At 36.7% G+C, this 18,240-nt stretch overlaps 2 protein-coding genes across 3 annotated transcripts in view; both read left to right on the top strand.

The window, feature by feature from the left end:
- Nucleotides 1–18,240, top strand: part of P5cdh1 (delta-1-Pyrroline-5-carboxylate dehydrogenase 1) — a 56,270-nt gene that overhangs the window by 11,621 nt on the left and 26,409 nt on the right. The window lies entirely within an intron of this gene.
- LOC139994419 (uncharacterized) lies at nucleotides 866–5,842 on the top strand. Its single transcript, XM_072017030.1, has 2 exons — nucleotides 866–892; nucleotides 1,103–5,842. Exons 1-2 carry the CDS (start codon nucleotides 866–868, stop codon nucleotides 1,898–1,900), a joined length of 825 nt encoding a protein of 274 aa, XP_071873131.1. The 3' UTR covers nucleotides 1,901–5,842.

The raw sequence follows: 18,240 nt of genomic DNA, 5'->3' as shown, positions 1-18,240 counted from the left end.
AATTTCTATATTATATTTTTAAATTTATTTCAAATTTTATCGATGTAATCACGACGTATATGTAAAAAGTTCCCTATGCTAAGTATTCAAATACTTTTAGCGAGCGACTGTATATTTTTACGTAAAACGAGACTTTATCACGGATACGTATTAAATGTAGAAATGTCAACGGAACGTCCAGATAGGTTACAAAACTCTTCGTTTTGACGGCGCGTATTTCCATAAACAAATGACAGGTTTCTGTAGTCTCGTGTCGTGTCGTAAAAAAATCGATCCACAAGCCGTGGTGTCCGATGGGACCCGGTGTCCGACCGATTTTTATAGAATTAAAGAACGAAAAAGAAAAACTCGATTAAACAATGTTTTCTGTCGATATCGTGAGCCACAGAGCGATGAAAATGTCCAGGCCTGAGAAACCGGTTGAGATTTTAGCCTTTTCATAGAGCGAAAACGAGATTCATTAAGTTTACCATGGCGAGCATCTACGCTCTGTTTCTCACTTTGATCCTTGTGTTTTCTATCGCCGTTCAGCTCCAAATGTTAATCGTATGTAATTAATATAAATATATTAATTAATATGAATATACGAAGTATCTTTTTTGTAATATCGTAAAGAAGGTTTCTAGCTTGAAAAACTTCTTAGAGGTTATCACGTTTTTTTTTTTAAATTGAACGCTTTTAACGAATTATCTAATACGTTGTTATTTTACGAATTATATTTTCATAATTTATTTGAATTTCGTTTATTGGGATGAAATATTAGTCGTCCTTTCGTTAAATTAACTCCTTTTTGATCGAATTAAATCATCCAATTGTGAACTCGTTATTTGCATCGGCAGTGTTATATCGCTTACTTGCCACGATAATGGCAATTCTCGCGGGGAATAAATTCGTATGTTCTGTAGCTATAAATCAGAATTAGCAAACTGCATCGTTTGCCGAGCGTCCAGGCTAACCCACTTTTGCCCTCGATGTCTCGCGTGTATTTACATTTCACTTTCTTAGTTACGTATGTAAAAGCATATAAGTTTAACAATTGTATAGAGCTTCGTAAATTCAAATCACAGGAGTCACGATAAAACCATAATACCTTGCTCCATAGGCAGACCCAAAGAAGCTATGCACTATTTTCCATTACTACGCGACCAACGCGGAAGATTCCAACAAATCATCCGTTCCTAACATACTGCAACACTATTCCAAAGAACCTACCGTCTTCAGCGTTCCCAGCTCCGATTCCAAGATATCGTTGACCAACCTGAGAACTGTTTCATCTTGGCCAGTGATACCGAACCAAACGCTATCGATTCCTAACCCAACGGTCAAGACAGAAGCTAGAAATTCGAAGGAAGCTGAGCCGAACGTGGTCGCGAAATATTCCTCCACGTTCGTGAAAACCGATCAGGTTTTACCTGTCGTTGACATCACATGGGATTACAATTCGTATCGATTCAAAACGTTTGAGTCGTGCTTACGAAATTGTTACGGGGATAGGTATCCACCAGGTGAAGTGGTGTTGAACTCGATGCAGCTGAATCTGTTGGATTCTCACACGAACGTCCCGATGAACGTTGCCGGTCTATTCGATTTCATGAAAAAAGAGAGCGAGCCGCGTTTGAACACCGTGTCGAGGAAGCTGGAAATTGAGTATCTTAATCCGTTGGATCACTTTGTGACGAAACAACCCAGTAAACCAGAGACTGTGGAGAGATTCACGGAAACGGATGAGCAGGATCGGTGGTACAATACAACCAAGAGCCAACAGGAGGACGCTATCGGGCCCGTAATCACCGGCCGAGAAAAGAATCAGCCGAATCGAAGATCCTCCAGGAAGATCGAGGTCCCTTGCAAATGCTATTTGTCCTCGTCTCGGCGTGTTTGCGGGACGAATGACTCTTGATCGGGAAGAAACCCTCTAGAAACGATTGGAGAACACGGTCGCTGGCTGTTGGCGGGACATCGATTAGGGCAACTAGCCTGATTGAGAAGAAAAGGTGGCGAGAAATATTTGTCGCGAAATTATCGCTGCTTCTTTCTTATTCTACGAAGGATTCTACGAGTTTCTTCCTTTTTGTATATTTTATTCTGACCCGTGGATGAGAGAGAAGGTTCAGGGGATTTTTGAGATCTCGCCGAGGGAATTTTATAATTTACGGCTTATAATTTACCGCGTGCAGGATACTTGTTTCATGGTACTAGTATTTTTATACACGGCTTTGTTTAAAGATCTTTCTCTGGAAATATTAGTCTAAGTAACTTAGACGAATAAATTTCTGGCTACAGAATGCGATTTTTCTGGCGATTCTTTTGAGTTATATCGATTCTCTAAGCGTTACTCGTAGGTAATTAGGATAAGTTAATCCTTATTTATGGATCATTGTCGTTTCGAGTGTCGAATATTTTATTCGGCGAAAAGTCTGTTTATTTCTAGGCGATAGCTAAAACTTAAAAGATAAAATTTGATAGAGTAGTAACGCAAGGATGACAGCCATATGTATCCAATTAAGTTAACGATTCAGATCTTCTACATATATAATAAAAATTAGAAGTAAATATCTGAAATCAAATTATGAAATAACCTAATAACTATCTAATAACCAAAGATATCAGCTCAAGGTTAATTAGATTGTTATACATCTGTTCAATCAACGTGATTAAATTATACAGTATCGGGGTTGATATCATTTTAGCACTGGCGGAGTACGAGGTTTGGCTGTAGCCGGAATCAACGTCAACTGTGACAATGATGTTTGTATTCGCTATTGACAGATATACAGGGGTCACGTGTGTATGTATTTCGGTCTTGCCGAAGCTCCGTTTTAAATAGAAATCGATAATGGGTAATAAGGATTGGATAGGGAGGGAGCTTCCACAGGATAGCTTCCTAGGAATTGCGTCTATTTATTGATCGTCCGCTGTATCGGAATATTCAGACGAACCATGGCCTCTATCCACTTTTGGCTCGTCTTACCCTTATTCCTTGTTTCTCTTGTTGTTCTTGAACGCGAATGTCTCTATTCTCTCGTAACCAATAATTTCAAGGAATTCGGTAATACCGAAATAACAATAAAATATATGATTATTGATGGTCTAAAAATTGCATAGTATAGGACAGAATTGTGAGAATTTTAATGCTGGAAGCACCGATGATATTGTATTGGGTTGTAACACAAAATTCGTACACATACATGTACTATATAATCACATATATATTAAATATATTCATATATTAGGTGGTATACATATATTATCTATACATATATTCTACTAAATAGTAGTAGTAGTGAATTTATTCATTTCAGCTTATTGAAAGTGGACTTGATTACATAGATTGCTACTGTAACTCGTAGTGTTACCGAATCTGCTTTAGATAATTATTTCTTTAGTTTCTATTTTAAAACTGATTCTGTTTCGCTATAAAGCATTACCGTTCCTTAAAACTACCTTAAACTATTTCATTGGCTTCACACTTTGCGCAGCTTCCTTTGCTCATCTCCTCTCCGCCTCTTTTTCTCCTTTTTATCTTTTTTAGCCATTCCGCTTTTCGCTCCTCCATTAGTATTTCTTTCACGCTTACGTTTGTTCTATCAATTCCTTTGCATATCCTCCATGTGTTCAAATGCCTTTTCGTTGGTTTTACAAAATAAGCATGTCTTTTCCTTTTTACTCACCTAAAATCTACATGCATTCTACAAGTTGTTATACCTTGTTCTTCTCAGTAGCTTTTGCTCCCTAACTTCCGTCTCTACTTTAAATATTTTGGTAAACTTTCTATGGTTATTCTCCTGTATTTCCTATTAATCTAGATCCTTGTGTTCTAGTCCACTGCTTCTCTCTTTGTACATCTTCCCTGCTCCTTAGAACCTCACCTGCATCTCCTACCTCTTCATCTCTCTCTCTCTCTCTCTCTTTTTCTTTCTTCTATAATTTCTCTATTCCTTCTTGACTTTACTCACATTCTTTAAAGTGTTCTAACTTTTCATATTGCAATAAATATAAGAACAGGATGAATTTATGTTACGACTGAATAGTACGAAGTTTGTGTATGCTTGTACATGTTATATATATAGAAATTGTAATGAATGCCATATGAGAAAATATTAGGGTTGTAACACATATAAGTCCCTATTTCTCCGTTTAGAATAATAAATAGAAATACAGGACGAATTTATGTTACAACCCAACACTTTTATTGATCAAGCTGTCACGTTTGGATGATTCGTTCCAACTGGTTTCACGATGGCAAGCCGTTGGTCGAAAATGAGAATTAATTGCTCCAGGAGAACGATCATCTGTCAAGAAATCGAAAGGAAAGGGCCGGGAGATAGATCAGTTGTAAGAGAGAAAAGCGTAGCTTTCCTAGCTGTGCTATTAGCTCTTAAGCTAAGCCGGAAATTCCAGACCGGAAACCGGCAGTCGCAGCTTGGTTGGATACAGTGAGGCAAAACAAAAAGATCAAAGAGAAACAGAGATAGAGAGAGAGGTGCAAAGAAGAAGGAGAGAGAGAGAGAGAAGGTGCAAGATAGAAGGTTGAGTTGCGCGAGGAAAAAAGAGGATTTATCGTGGATCCAGCATCGAACGCGTACTCTCACGTGGCCGAAATGCCGATAGTTTGTTTAACGCCTCCTATGGACATTCTGAGAAGGATTCAATTAAAGCCAGCCTTCATTATTGTCGCTCTAAGAAACCTACCTTCTTCTGCATCGCTGATTACGTTATCGTAATCGTATAAAAATTTTTTTATTCTGAGCAAATGGCAGAAATTTTTCTTGTCGCGATTGAAGGAATAAAAAATAGGGAAATATATGCTTCAAAGTAAAAAGGTATTAGTGGGCTGCGAATTTTTACGCAAGTTCATACTTTTTATAAATACAATTGAAGCAATCGAATCTAAACAGATAGTATCCTGCTTGTTTACACTGGAAATAATTGTTTATTGGGAAGTTGTTATAATCTACGAAATTACACGTGATGTGTAAAAACGAGGGAAGATAACAGTACTGTAACAAAGAAAGGAATATATAATGGAAAAACCATTAATTTTTTGCCGGAGTACTTTGGCCGACACTCTATGCGAAATAATCACGTTGTGAAATACGTGTAAATATTGAAACTTTGGCCTTTTGTACAAGTATCGATAATGTATCAAAATATGTACATTTGTTCTATTTTTCAAATATTTTTAATTCACTTTTATTCCTTCGTATCAAGTCCCATCATAATACGTTGGTCCTTTTATTTCATTATTCTTCATAAATCATGAATACTAGAAATAATTCCAAACGTTTGAACGATAACGTAAGAGGGATGGTTTTTATCGTTAATCATCTGATAAGAAATTCTACGCAGATTGTACATTATTTTTCATTATTTGCAACTGTTACAGTAATATAACAGTTCCTTTTAGTTTGTCCGACGACTTGGCCTCACGACAGCTTCACGGGAATTTGAATTTTAGAGCGCATTCTTTCGCGATACCTGTGCACCGTGTACAAAGGAAAAAAGTCACGTTCCTTCTTTAACCCTTTTTGCTTGCAGCGTCGTTTCGCGCGTCACGCGTTGCATCGTGTCTCAGACACGTAACGCAGATTCCACCCACCCGCGCCCCTATGAATTTTCATCACGATACTTCATGAAAACCCATTTGGATCTGTACACTGTCTACTTTTTACTGAACCGTGCACGAAAAACATCGTAAATGGAACTCAGATTACGCGAATCTACAACAGTTTTATCTAAACGTAAATCAACAATTTTACATTATGATTCTTTATTCTTCTTCGAATCTTATAAGACTTATAAGAATTTGCTATATCTTCTATGAATTAATCGGTTGATCAAGTAAAATGAAAAGTGAATAATAATTTTTTGTTACAAAAATCGAAGGATAGATACATTAACATTCTTCTAATTCCATTTTCATCATCTTTTTCGTGCTACATGAGCCTGATACTTACGAATTGAGCACGTAAGAGGTAAATGGTCCAACCTTATCTTCCACTTACACGAAGAACAGAATTTTCTTTGAGAAATAAAAAAATTAATATACCTCATATATATTACGAACAAAATATTCTTTTTGCTACTATTTTTAATCTCTATTAGTCCTTTATATTCCTTTCTATTAATTTCTTTAGTCTTTTGTACTCGTATTGCTAACGTGAGAATTATTTACAAATTTAAATTCATGAACTTATAATATTCCCCCCCTCGAAGATAAATTCCTCATTTTTAAAAAGTTTCACTATAAAAGCGTGGGGAAGAGGGTACGAAAAATATCGTCAACATGCGAAGAATTAACGTTTCTATCGAACTTATCCAGAATAAATCGAATACAATCGAAATTTTATGTGCGTAACGAAACGCATGGGGCAAGAAATAATCATCGCAAGCAAAGGTGAATACGTCGCGGAAAATCGGATTTCGGGCGAGCATCATGGAGCTAAGCGTCTCGAAAATTTGAGCACGCCGTCGAACGAGGTTTTATCGGGTTTCACGACAGGAAGGTGAGGAGGATGAGAAGGTGGAAAACGAGAAGAACGCTGGAAACATGCAGGAGGCGGCAATAGGATTTCGTGACAAGTCGATTTGCCGCGGAGCAAAGTTCTCGGATTCGTTGGCGTCTTCGTCTTTTACGCGTGCTTTCATGCTTTCCAACAATGTCTGCGGGAAAATTCGTGGCATTCGATCGTCGGCGAATGGAATTGCGATAATCGGACGCGAACCCATGTGTTTCGTTCTTTAACTTTTCTCTCTGAACAACATAATGATAAACTAAGTTCAGCTTAATTTGGTGATTTGGTGAGAAAATTAAGTGTGTGTTGTTATCTCTGGTAGATATACGCTATTGATCACCAATTTGGGATTCTTTTTTGGAAGTTTCTGTTGTCCGTCTGAAATTAATTCGCTACAGCTATAGATACTTACTTTCTTTAGATTTCTTTTCATTTAGGTTTTTGAGTAGAAATTATACGAACCTAAAGGAATTCGAAATTGGCATTTTGAATTTCTATTGAATATTCAATTTATGGATTTTAGCTAATTTACGAGTGATTTAATTATTCGTTTGTTGCTCGTATAAGACGTAGTACCTATATTTTAAGTATCCTATCCAAGTCTATAATCTTTCCACGTATGTTCGTCGAAGAACATTTTGACGCTACCATACAAACATTTTACCTGCTGAGTCTTGTATTTTATATTTCGAAAAATTAGGAAAGATTTGCTATACTTTAAAATACGCTTACCTCTGTTTACGTTAACTACGCTGGTAATACACCGATAATAATTTTCACTGCGACTGTAACGCAGCGACTAAATAGAATTAGTACGAAAAATTGGTAGAGCTAAACATTGAGAATGTAGCGTGTAGCTATTCGAAGCTCTTGATCGCCGACGTATTTATAGCAGCTGTTCGAAGGAAGTGGGATCGAGCGGCGCGCAATTAAACCAGCGGGCTCGAGCAGGTTCACGGGAACTCGGACGTTACGCGTGCAAGTACGATTTCGAAGGAGGTCGGTTCGAAGGCCGGGGAACTCATTTCGCGGGCGCAACTTTATGGAGATCGATGCTTCGGGAAATAAAAGCTCGGCTATAACCTCGAGTGCCTCGCGGACGGCCGATTCTCGTAGCCATCAAAGGGTGGAGTGCCGCGAGGATTTGCCTATTCCATTACGACTCCACCTTTCTCCGTTTCCGATTCCGATATCTTCTTTCGAGGTTGCCCTCGTTCGTGGAAAGCCATTCTGTGGCGTACAGTCAAACTTGCCGATGAATATAAATGTCAAGGGCAACGTGGGGCCGACTTAATGCCACTGAAACGGGCCGGGACGGTAGAGACTTCCGGTCGAACCATCAATCTCGCTTCTTGCCGTTTACCTCTCCGTTCGTATCACGCGGATCGTTGCGCAGACGTGGTTGTCGAAGGGGGATGGATAAGTCGATCCGGGTGTTCCATTGTCGGGTAAGTTGTATTCTTAGCCTCGTGTGTTTGTATTTATAAGTTGTTTCTGAACGCTCGTTTATAGAGTGTTTGGGTAAAAAGGTGATAAGACGAAATGGTTATGAGTTTGGAAGAGGTTTTAGAATGTTTATTGTTATCTCTGACGTTAGGTTGAGACCTTAAATGGGTTTTTTACGAAAGCAATTTAAAGGGACTTTTATTAGTATTGGGAATATTAATATTGGGACGTATATTTTAATATTGGTTATAGTTCTATGAAAAAACTTACGAAATGTGTGAAATAAAGTATTCCCTATCTTTCTATTTAGATCCAATTTTTTTATTTATACTTATGAAGATACGAATTTGCATTAACATTCGCAGTTTAATAATTAATATAGGGCATGACGTGTGATTCTCATTGTTGGGTAAATCGCATTGTAGGCTCACGAAGGACTTCGGATGTATCGTATATTTATTGTTACACGATACGTTCTATACGTATGTAACAAATAATTATTATTCATTATCGTATACGTATATGCACACTGTATTTGTTTGAAAGATTGTCTAATTAGTTTGTGTACTTCGTTTTAATACTGAAAATATGTATTTGGTTCAAGATTTTTCTACACATATACATACTATTTTCAAAGGAGAAAATAGAAGTTGTTAAGATACTAATTTTCTTATCGCTCCTTCGTATTTATTTTTACCTGAAAAATACCTTACCGTTTTGCACGTATCTTTCGTTTGATACTTCCATGATCGACGTTTCAAAAATCGGAAGGCCGAGGTAAGAATGTACAAAGGTTAAAGAAGGTGCGCATGTTTTGCTAACGTATGACGTTTAGCAAACTGAATATGAAAAAGGGACTGAGAGAGTACGATGTACAAAAAGAAGAGGGAGATGAAGAGGGACACGTGTTTTCTTGCTGGACATACCGATGGACATGTCGGTAAAGCTATCTTGCTGATATTGCTTTAGACACGAGAAACGTACGGCGATAGTACGAAAGGTCTATGTATATGAAGGGATCGATGGCTAACCGAGAACTTGCGGAAATAGGGATTGATGGATGGTCATCTACCAGCGAGTGCGAAAGGTGTTACGTATGCTTCACCGAAGCGACTTTTCAAACACTCAACTTCGTAAAAACTTTTCCCAATATCAATAAATATGTATCAATAAATTACGAATAATTTAAGGTGGCCCAATTATGTGACTCACGTTTGTGTGATAGTATTTTATATAATATTCACAAAATCTCTATATTTTTAATATCATTATGTTTATTTTCTGATATGAGGAAACTGTAAGTGAAGTTATGTTTTAATGTAGAAATCTGTAGATTGTAAGCATTGAAGCAGGTCATTATACATGATCACAAAGGCTGAAGATTCATAACTAGATCCTCCAGATAAATATAGATATTTTATGTTGTATTTTTGAATTATTTCTTCTTTTGGAAAAAGTGCATTTATATTTTTGTAGCATTTCTCTACTGAGTTTTTCATGTATAGATGCAGCATTTTTTCTATAATTATTATACGTAATATCATGTATAATAATGATCTTCATCTGTAACAAAAGTGACCTCTTATAAACCTTTCGTCATCCTCTTCTAGAGGACCTATCATTTCCAAAAATTACCACTTTTCCATTAAATGTAAGTCCCTAGACTTGCATAGAGTGCAAAATTAAATTATTTACGATTTCGAACCAAAATTTTCGTACGTGAATTCTTAGGTGACTAAAATTGCATCCTATAAATGTTACCTATATATTTCCTAATACCTCGTATATGTATTAATATTGCGTAATATTATTACGTATGGTTATCTATATTATTTATCTAAATGTTTCTATAAAGATCATTCATCTGATGTCACTCTTCTCAAGAGGAGGAAACTCCCGAAGGAATAATCGACTAACGCGGTATTTACGATTCGATCTTTGGTCTCAGCATGCTGGTTCGCTACTTCACGGGTCGGATCTGTATTTTTCTCCCGATCTAACGCTCGGAGACATTCCGTTTCACGCGGCGTCTCATTCCTTTCCCTTCTGCCCGTTTGTCGGCATCCATCGGTGTCCTTTTAATCTTTCTAGCCAGCTTTCCACGGCAGATTTATTCCCAAAGATTCGTTGACCGTCTCGAGGCAGCCGTGTTGGTCGTTCGACACGTTTAAATGGCTCGAGAATCACCGACTTCAAGGGAAAGAGCTCTATCAACTGCCCAGACAAAGGCGCGCTTCCGAACGAGACAGACCCTGTTTCTCCTTCGATTCTGTCTTGTTCCGTTTCAATTTCTGTTCCGTCTTACTTCTTTGCCTTCCCACATAGGAGAATTTGACGAATATCTCGACGCTCGCGATCATATGATACTTTGTGAATTGTGTTGATGTTAGAAGATGATGGGTACAACAAGTTTTAAAGAAGGGAATTTGAACTAAAATTTGTATTAATCGACGAAGATATTGCGGGAATAACGATAAGCTGAACAGAGGTAGTTCTTGATTATTAAAAAATTCACGCACTAAATATCATAACGAGTACTGTACTTCGGATATATTTCATATTTATGTATCGTGTGCAGACTGTGCATTTTTTAAATTCAACAATTTTTCACGAACGCATAAATATCTACAATTGATTAATTATTCGTATTTTAAAGTCAAGATGTATATAGTGTAAATGTAGATAATTTTCTTAGAATATAAATCTTCGTAAAAGATTGTGAACACGGATTTTATAGTGTCGATCGTCGACCATTTTTATCGAGACTCTCGAAGAAAGTCTTCTTCGTAGATTTTCGAGGAAAGACGGCGTCGAAATCAAATCGCCCGAGGCGTTCAAGTCTGCCAAACTTTACGATCGATCGTTATTAAGCTAACTCGTTTTACCATTAACGACGGCGTAAACCTGATCATTGAGCAAATTTATATAGATTTTCGAATTGTTTCGCGTGAACAACCATCGTTCTCGCCACTTCTGGCCTTTAGAATGCGGAGAACTACGCGAATTTCGCGGAAAATCGACGATAATGGCGGTGACGAGACTAGGGTACGATGGAAACGAAGTACTTGAAAATGTGTTCCCGGTTTCTCGAATTGTATTACATAATTACTTCGAGGAAATATCTTATAGGAACTTCGTGTTTTCGGAAGAGCGATACTTTTGGTTTAATTTTTCAACGCTGTAAACTTCCATGATCAGAATTTTCAAGTCAAAGAGTTTTTTTACCTTTGATCTTTTAAAATCGTTTAACTTCAACGTGCAATTTTTTTGACAAGCTTATCTTTTCATAAGCTTTTTTTTTAGAAGCGTGACATTTTGTAATATTCCCATTTTTCAAGCTGATTGTAATCCAGTATTAACTCTTTATAACTTGCAAGTCATGTACTTAATTGCTTATATGTACGCTTTTCAATCTTCATTTTATTTATCTATCATTTGCTATATCATCGATCGCTGATTTATTCTCTGATATCGATAATCTATAATCAATTAGAATTTTTTTTTCTATAATCTTACTTTTTAGTCTACAATCTATAATATCGAAGTCTTATTGTACTTAGTATTTCGACTTTGAAAAGTTTGATTCGACATCTGAGAAAGTATCTCGATTCGGAATGCGAAAATTCAGCAGAGGGAAGTATCATAGAGAGACAAAAGAAAATTTTCAATTTTATCCTTATTTTTCGTTTGAAAATCGACATGCGAGGGGATGACAGTGTCGTGAAAGAGGTAAAGGGTCGAATTCCGTACTAGATCGAAGATAATGGCAGCGATGAGACGGAAGAGAGTCGATCACAGAAGTCACTTATCGACCGAAGGAAGTCGTTTAACGCTTCGTTACGAACGGAATTCCTTCTTATTTTATCTATCGCCTCCTCCTTCTTACCGAGCAAGGAGAATGACATTTCAGGGAAACAGAACGAAATTGGCATATTGGCAGGTACTTTTTTTTTATCATTATTAATATTGGTTTTTCGTCACTGTTTAACTTCATATATAACTGACGTATACCTAGTGGGCAAGTTGTAATATCTGTAGAAAATTAGAATTTTTGTATGTATGTCAAAATATTTTTCCATGACGTATATCAGAGAAAACTATTTGCAAAAATACTCCAAACGAATTTATATTAATAACTTTCGTTGACGTCCAAACTCTTCGAAAATTAACCATTTACCCCCTTGTATATCCAGCGATATAATTAAGAAATTGAGTAAAAAAAATACATGTGTATGTAGTATGCATGACTACCCTACATCGACACAGTATAAAATAAATGTACTATTATTCTAAAATTGCTGTCTTCACCTTCCATTCGATGGATTTAATCAAATTTTAGCTTTTTCTCTTTCCAGTCCAAACCAATCATTCTAGTTCTTAATTCCTCATATTCAGAGAGAATAAAAGCTTTCGAAATATCTTGAACAACCGAATCCACTCTTTCATTCGACGTAAATCGTTCCAACATAGAGAACCGCGAAGAGAATAGAGGAACGTAAAACGAAAAAGATCGAGGTTGTAGAAACAGGATCAAAATGGTTAAGTCGATTGAGGTTCTTCATTTCGCTGGACCTTCAATCTGCTCGCGTAAGTCCTGGCTGCTGTTATCTTATCGATTGACTTTATTACCTAAGTATACTTGGTACGTGAGTAGCTCGAGGGGAATCGGTCGATTCCGTGCTAGACATTGAATCGACCATTGCTGCAGTGTCTAGTCATAGTGTGTTAAATGAATGGCACTTTATGACGCCATCCTCGTTCCAGTTGCACGTCCCGTACATTTGCCATTCTATGAATAATTGTTTCTCCATGGAAACTTTCCATTACGCGCATTTCAGTCTTGCATTCTTGTTCACATCAATATCCCGTGAAAGTACACGGGATATTGTGCAGAGTTGTGTGGAAGTCGGTTTAAACAGCTGGTATTTGAGTAATTCCAGTGACGTACAAATACATACTTATTTGGAATCGTCAGTTTGATACATTCGCGAAAGTGTACGAACGCTAGCCATATGGAAAATTGTTATGTTTCATATCGCGTGTGTTATTCATATAAAACATTTTAAGATTTCATTAGTATTGTAACAAGGCAGGGTTATCGTGATTATATCGATGAATATAATAATATACAAGAGTATATAGATAAGATAAAGAAAAAAAGAAGACGGAAGATAAAAAAAAAAAGATAACTATTTGAAACCAATGATGAAAATGCGTATAGAAATTACAAAATATTTGACGTTTATTATACGTGTTGGTTTATTAAAGAGACGAGTGATAAAAATTGTAATAGTCAATTATATTAAAATCACTTTAAATACAAGTGCAGAGGTAGTGTATGCCGGTCGTAATCGTCGCTCGCTCAATGCTACTGTTCAACTCTACGTTCGCTATTCGACTGTATCACTCGCTATAATCATTGTCCCAGAGAGCATGTTTGTCTGTTTATATCGAGCGGTGGAATTGCAAAAAGTTTAAGCGTAACTCCGGTTGACGATTAGAAATAACTTTGATAATGTTTTGTCCGGAGTTTGTTTACCTTCGAATCTAGCAGATCAAAACAACATTGGTACTCCAAGGCACAACAATATGAGTCTTTCCCGACTCGAATCTTCCGCTGACTCATGTGCAAATATTTATATATGTGACATATTTGTCGCGAATGTATATGTATTTAATAAATATTAGTGTACTACATGAACAGTCATCCGAGGCATATGCATAGTAAGGGTTGAATATGGTCTCAATGAATATTGAGGTTTATTTATATGAATAATCGATTGTTTAAATACTTTTGTGACATGGCCAAGAAAATACCGTAAATTGAAGTGGAGTAACAGAAGTTGAAAGAAATTTATAATGATTAATTTTGGAAATTTAAAACCAGTACTTTGACAACAGGCGAATCTAACTTTTTAACATTAAGAATTAGAATAGGATATTATAAAAGATTCTATTTCTCTAAGAGACGACATATTCCTTATCGAGCATTTAAATTTAAAAGTGCCAATTTCCGAGCTACCTCATTTTCAAATTACATTTTGTTAATTTCAAACTTTGAGAATTCACGGAAACTGGAAGCCAATTTACCCAAGAATAATTAAAAAATAAAAAGAAACCAGGAAAATTCATGCATTTACGTGAAGAAGTCGTGTTGTAAGAAAAAAAGGATCGGAGTGAAATCGACGAGAAAGAAAGGTTCTTGAGCGTTTCGCCTCGGGAATCGCTCGTTTTAATCGCGGACGACGATGCAACGAATTAGTCGTCATTCCGTTTTAAACCCTTTCTTCGCCACATGGCTCGAGTCAACGAGCTTTCAGAGGGTCGAGAAAGCTTGGAAGCTGGTCGCAAGGTGCGAAAGCGTGCTTGAAGTATAGAGAAGGTGGTTCTGGTCGAAGAAAGAACGAAGGCAGACCGGAAGTGGGATGAAGATTGATACGAAACAGTGAAAGGGAAGAGACTAGTCACTGATGGAAGCGGGCAAGAGAGTTTTCTCAGGGAAAAACATGTCTTCGTCTATTTCCCGAGCGGAGGAAATTCTTTGTGTTTTTAAATTAAGTTAGCCCACAGAAAAGCCATGCATTCGAACTTTATCCTCGTCCCTCGCTTTCTTCGAACGCTTTTTCACCTTTCCACTATTCTTATTTCGGGTTAACGCAAATTGCTTCTCTCATTTTTATTGCTCATTATACAATAGTAATGTGAGATAAACATTTACGATTAGAATAAAAAAGAAAAATAAGATAAAAATTCTTTCGTGACAGTAATTTTTATAAAATGTTGTAAAAATTGATAACTTTGAAGCTCTTTATTTCAATAACTTTGGTTTTATCAATCATAAGCGTTAAGATGAGGTTTCAAAAAAAGCTTTAGCGTTACGTTTTTCAGACAAACGTTAAGATAGAGAATATTTTTTGCTTGTAGCTGACACGGTGTAAAGGAAAGGACGCATGTGACGTGAGGATACCAGATTCCAAGCTCTTAGGTGCGCGTTTATATTCAAAGGTCCATTAGCGGAGCAGCGTTAATTAATATTTAACTTCCTGTCTGAAGCAAAGGGTATTTATTACGCTTTGTATCAGGTGTCTGTAAACTATACTCGGGACGTGGTTATGATAGCTTACTTTGGTTAATTTCCAATGTATACATAAACAAAGTCGGTCGCCACTCTCTCTTGTTTTTAGTGAGTTACTTGATTTTCTATCGATAGTTTCGATAAACAGGTTCGGTCGGATGAAATTGCCTACGGTGCACCTGGTTGCATTCATAAATAAATGCATCTTCCTTTTAAGGGTACCAAAAGTAAATTTCTCTATCATCAATTTTCATAACATCAAGTTTCCGCGTTTTGAAGTCCAACATTTTATGTCTCATATTTTCGTAATTATTTATATCGTAATTTCCAAATTTGATACTATGACTTCTTTGAACTCTTCAATTCAAACTTTACCATCTTTTAGAATATCGTCTATACTTCGAATTTTTATATATTTCAATATTCGAATTTCAAAAATTTGATTTCATCGTTCCATTGAAGTTCCATCTCTCCAATGACATCGTCATACTACCAAGTTTCTAAAGTAAAAAATTTCATATTCAAGAAGAAAATCAAGTTTTCTTGTCGTATATACATTTTACAAAAGACCATTTAAATTTTAAAATATGTATCGTTGTCAGTTTATAAAATGTTTAATCTAAAAGTCACACGAATGGAACATTTTAATGCTTTTGGTGTTACGAAAGTTAAATCGATGTTGAGGAAGTTGATTTTTTCCTAGCAAAACGAAGTTTCATAATCGCAACAATTTCAACTAAGGTTCCTCGCATCGTGAAATCGTTTTGAAATCAATTTATCCTTTGTCCGGTCGTCCTGACTTGTTAACGCGATGGATTAATAGTCGTTACTCAGTCTAGATGAAAATTCTTGTTTACTTAATTAATTAAATTTACGAATTCGATGTGTGTCCTGCTAATGAAAGGATGTAACGTCACCGACTTGGCGCAAAGGTCCCACGCTCTGTTGAATATAATTTCGGCCAGGGCGGCGGAAATGTACTGCCAATTTTCCAACATCGTTCGAGTGTTTGTTCGGTGGCTCCACCACGGACATCCAAACTACATCCACACGGAAACGCTTGTTCCCTCTACGCGACGAATACACCCCGATTTCCGAATTACACGCTTGCACTTTCCAAATATCTAGCAAACAGTAATTGAAACACGACTGACCTCTAGATCTCCCTGCATGTCAACTTTCTATACTTCCTCCAGCCCTATAATTACTTCTTCCTCGCGAAGAACTTTCTAATAATTTTCATCTTATCCCCCTTTGATATTCTTATGGCGTATGCATAAAAGGATGGTGGAAAATTAAACGCTGTAGAGCGTGAAGAGCAGCCATTTTGTACGTGATGTTTACGGGAGTTTGTGAAGCGGTCATGCCTTGCTTTTAGTTGATACTTTCTGGGTACTTAGTTAATGAAGTATAAGAAGTAGCTGAAATTAAAAATTGTCGCTGTGTTTGTGGTTTTAGAATTTTATCAAGGGTGAGTGTGATTACAGAATTTTATTTTTAGCAAATAAAACACGCCGCTTGTGTTTGAAAATGGCACGTCCAGTTAGTTTAGAAATGGAATAGCGTCATAAATATAGTAGCAGATTGATAACTTGCGAGGTTGGTAAAAGGTGGAGTTGATCAGTTTGAGAGGATCAATTTTCAACAGTCTAAACTTCTTACATTAATTTCTGCTGTTTTAAAAAATCCAAGAAATTCCATATTTCATGAAAGGTCCATATAATTCCATCTTTTTGTTTAAGAGTAAGTAACTTTTTCTGTACTAGATGGAAATTTGTGTTGTGATCGTATTGATTAGAAAGTCTTATACGGAATGGATTTCAGGTAAATGTGTATCTATGTCGTGTTCGAAGCTTTGGATGCTATTCTCTCCTTCGCAAGATTAAATCTCGCGCGCGCTGTACACAATGTAATGCCGCGCGGAAAAATACTCCGGTCGAGGGTTTCATCTTGGAAAGATAAAAGCGTCTCGAGGATTCTTGGAAATCGACCGGAGTTCTATCGGAGGAATTTAAGAAAATCCACTGGAATCATTGCGAGAAACAATATATGAAAAACAAAAGGAGATGAGTTTCGAACAAATTACCATCGAACGTATATTTTTGGCTGGATTCTTCGGGTAAGAAAACCAAACATAAGATACGAAAATATAAAAAGATAGAAGAAACATAACTTTGCAAGATTGTATTCATTCGTGTTATTAGTATCATGTTATTAATTTATATTTTATATGAATTATACTGTAGGGTAGATCTTTTTAAATTTATATTCTCTACGTTTGCAAACATATATGAACGAGCCAAACAAAACGAATATAGTGATATATATTAATATTTCAAAATACATATACATTATCCTATTAAAATCTAATTTAAACCCCATCTAACTTTTACAAATTAAAAAATGTTGTGATTTTCCAAACTATTCGATCGATAGAAACAAGTACGTATATACCAAATACCCGATCAAAATATCGCAAATATTTGAATATTTCAAAGTACGCAGATTATATTGCTAAAATCTAACTTTTACTCCATCCAACTTTCACAAGTGAAAAAATTTCATTTCATTTTTTTCTTCAAATCATTCTATCTGTCGATATAAAGTAATAATTAATCGCAATAGGTTCACAATAAAATAGCAAATCACCGATCTTTCTGAACACTTAGTCACTTTTGCTAGCGTCGCAGGTTGTCGCGAGTCAACAAAGAAGCGCGTCGTTGCTTTTCACAGAGACGGAAGCAGCAATGACCCATGGAAAGCGACGAGACATTCGTACGGCAATCAGGACGAAGCACGAAGAACCATTCAAGTTGTGGGCTTTCATCGTCGCCTTACAAGTTCCACCACTTTCCGTCCCCATCGCGGCTTTCTCGTCGTATATCTGGTTCGCCGCTCCTTTCCGCCCTTTCCCTCGCTCCCTTCCAACCTTTCTTTCGCATTGGACACCCCTTTTACCCACGTACCACTCTTCCATCCTCTGTTTGAGCCTTGCCGAACTGTATATAAAGTGGTGCTACTAAATTGGAAACCGCAGCTTTGTCGATGCTATTGCCATCCTCTTCTCTTTACCTTGCTCGTTTCTTTTCCTCCCCATTGAGCTCACTACCCCCCTTCCTCGCCGCTTCTTTTCTCGTTCAAACCGGTCTTGGTCAGGATGGATCGTTGTTAGAGTTGACATTGGGGCTGGATTTATTGGCCTGG

The sequence above is a fragment of the Bombus fervidus genome, chromosome 14 (genome assembly GCF_041682495.2).
Source record: "Bombus fervidus isolate BK054 chromosome 14, iyBomFerv1, whole genome shotgun sequence".
Taxonomy (NCBI): Eukaryota; Metazoa; Arthropoda; class Insecta; order Hymenoptera; family Apidae; genus Bombus; species Bombus fervidus.
This window is presented reverse-complemented; position numbering and strand designations above follow the sequence as displayed.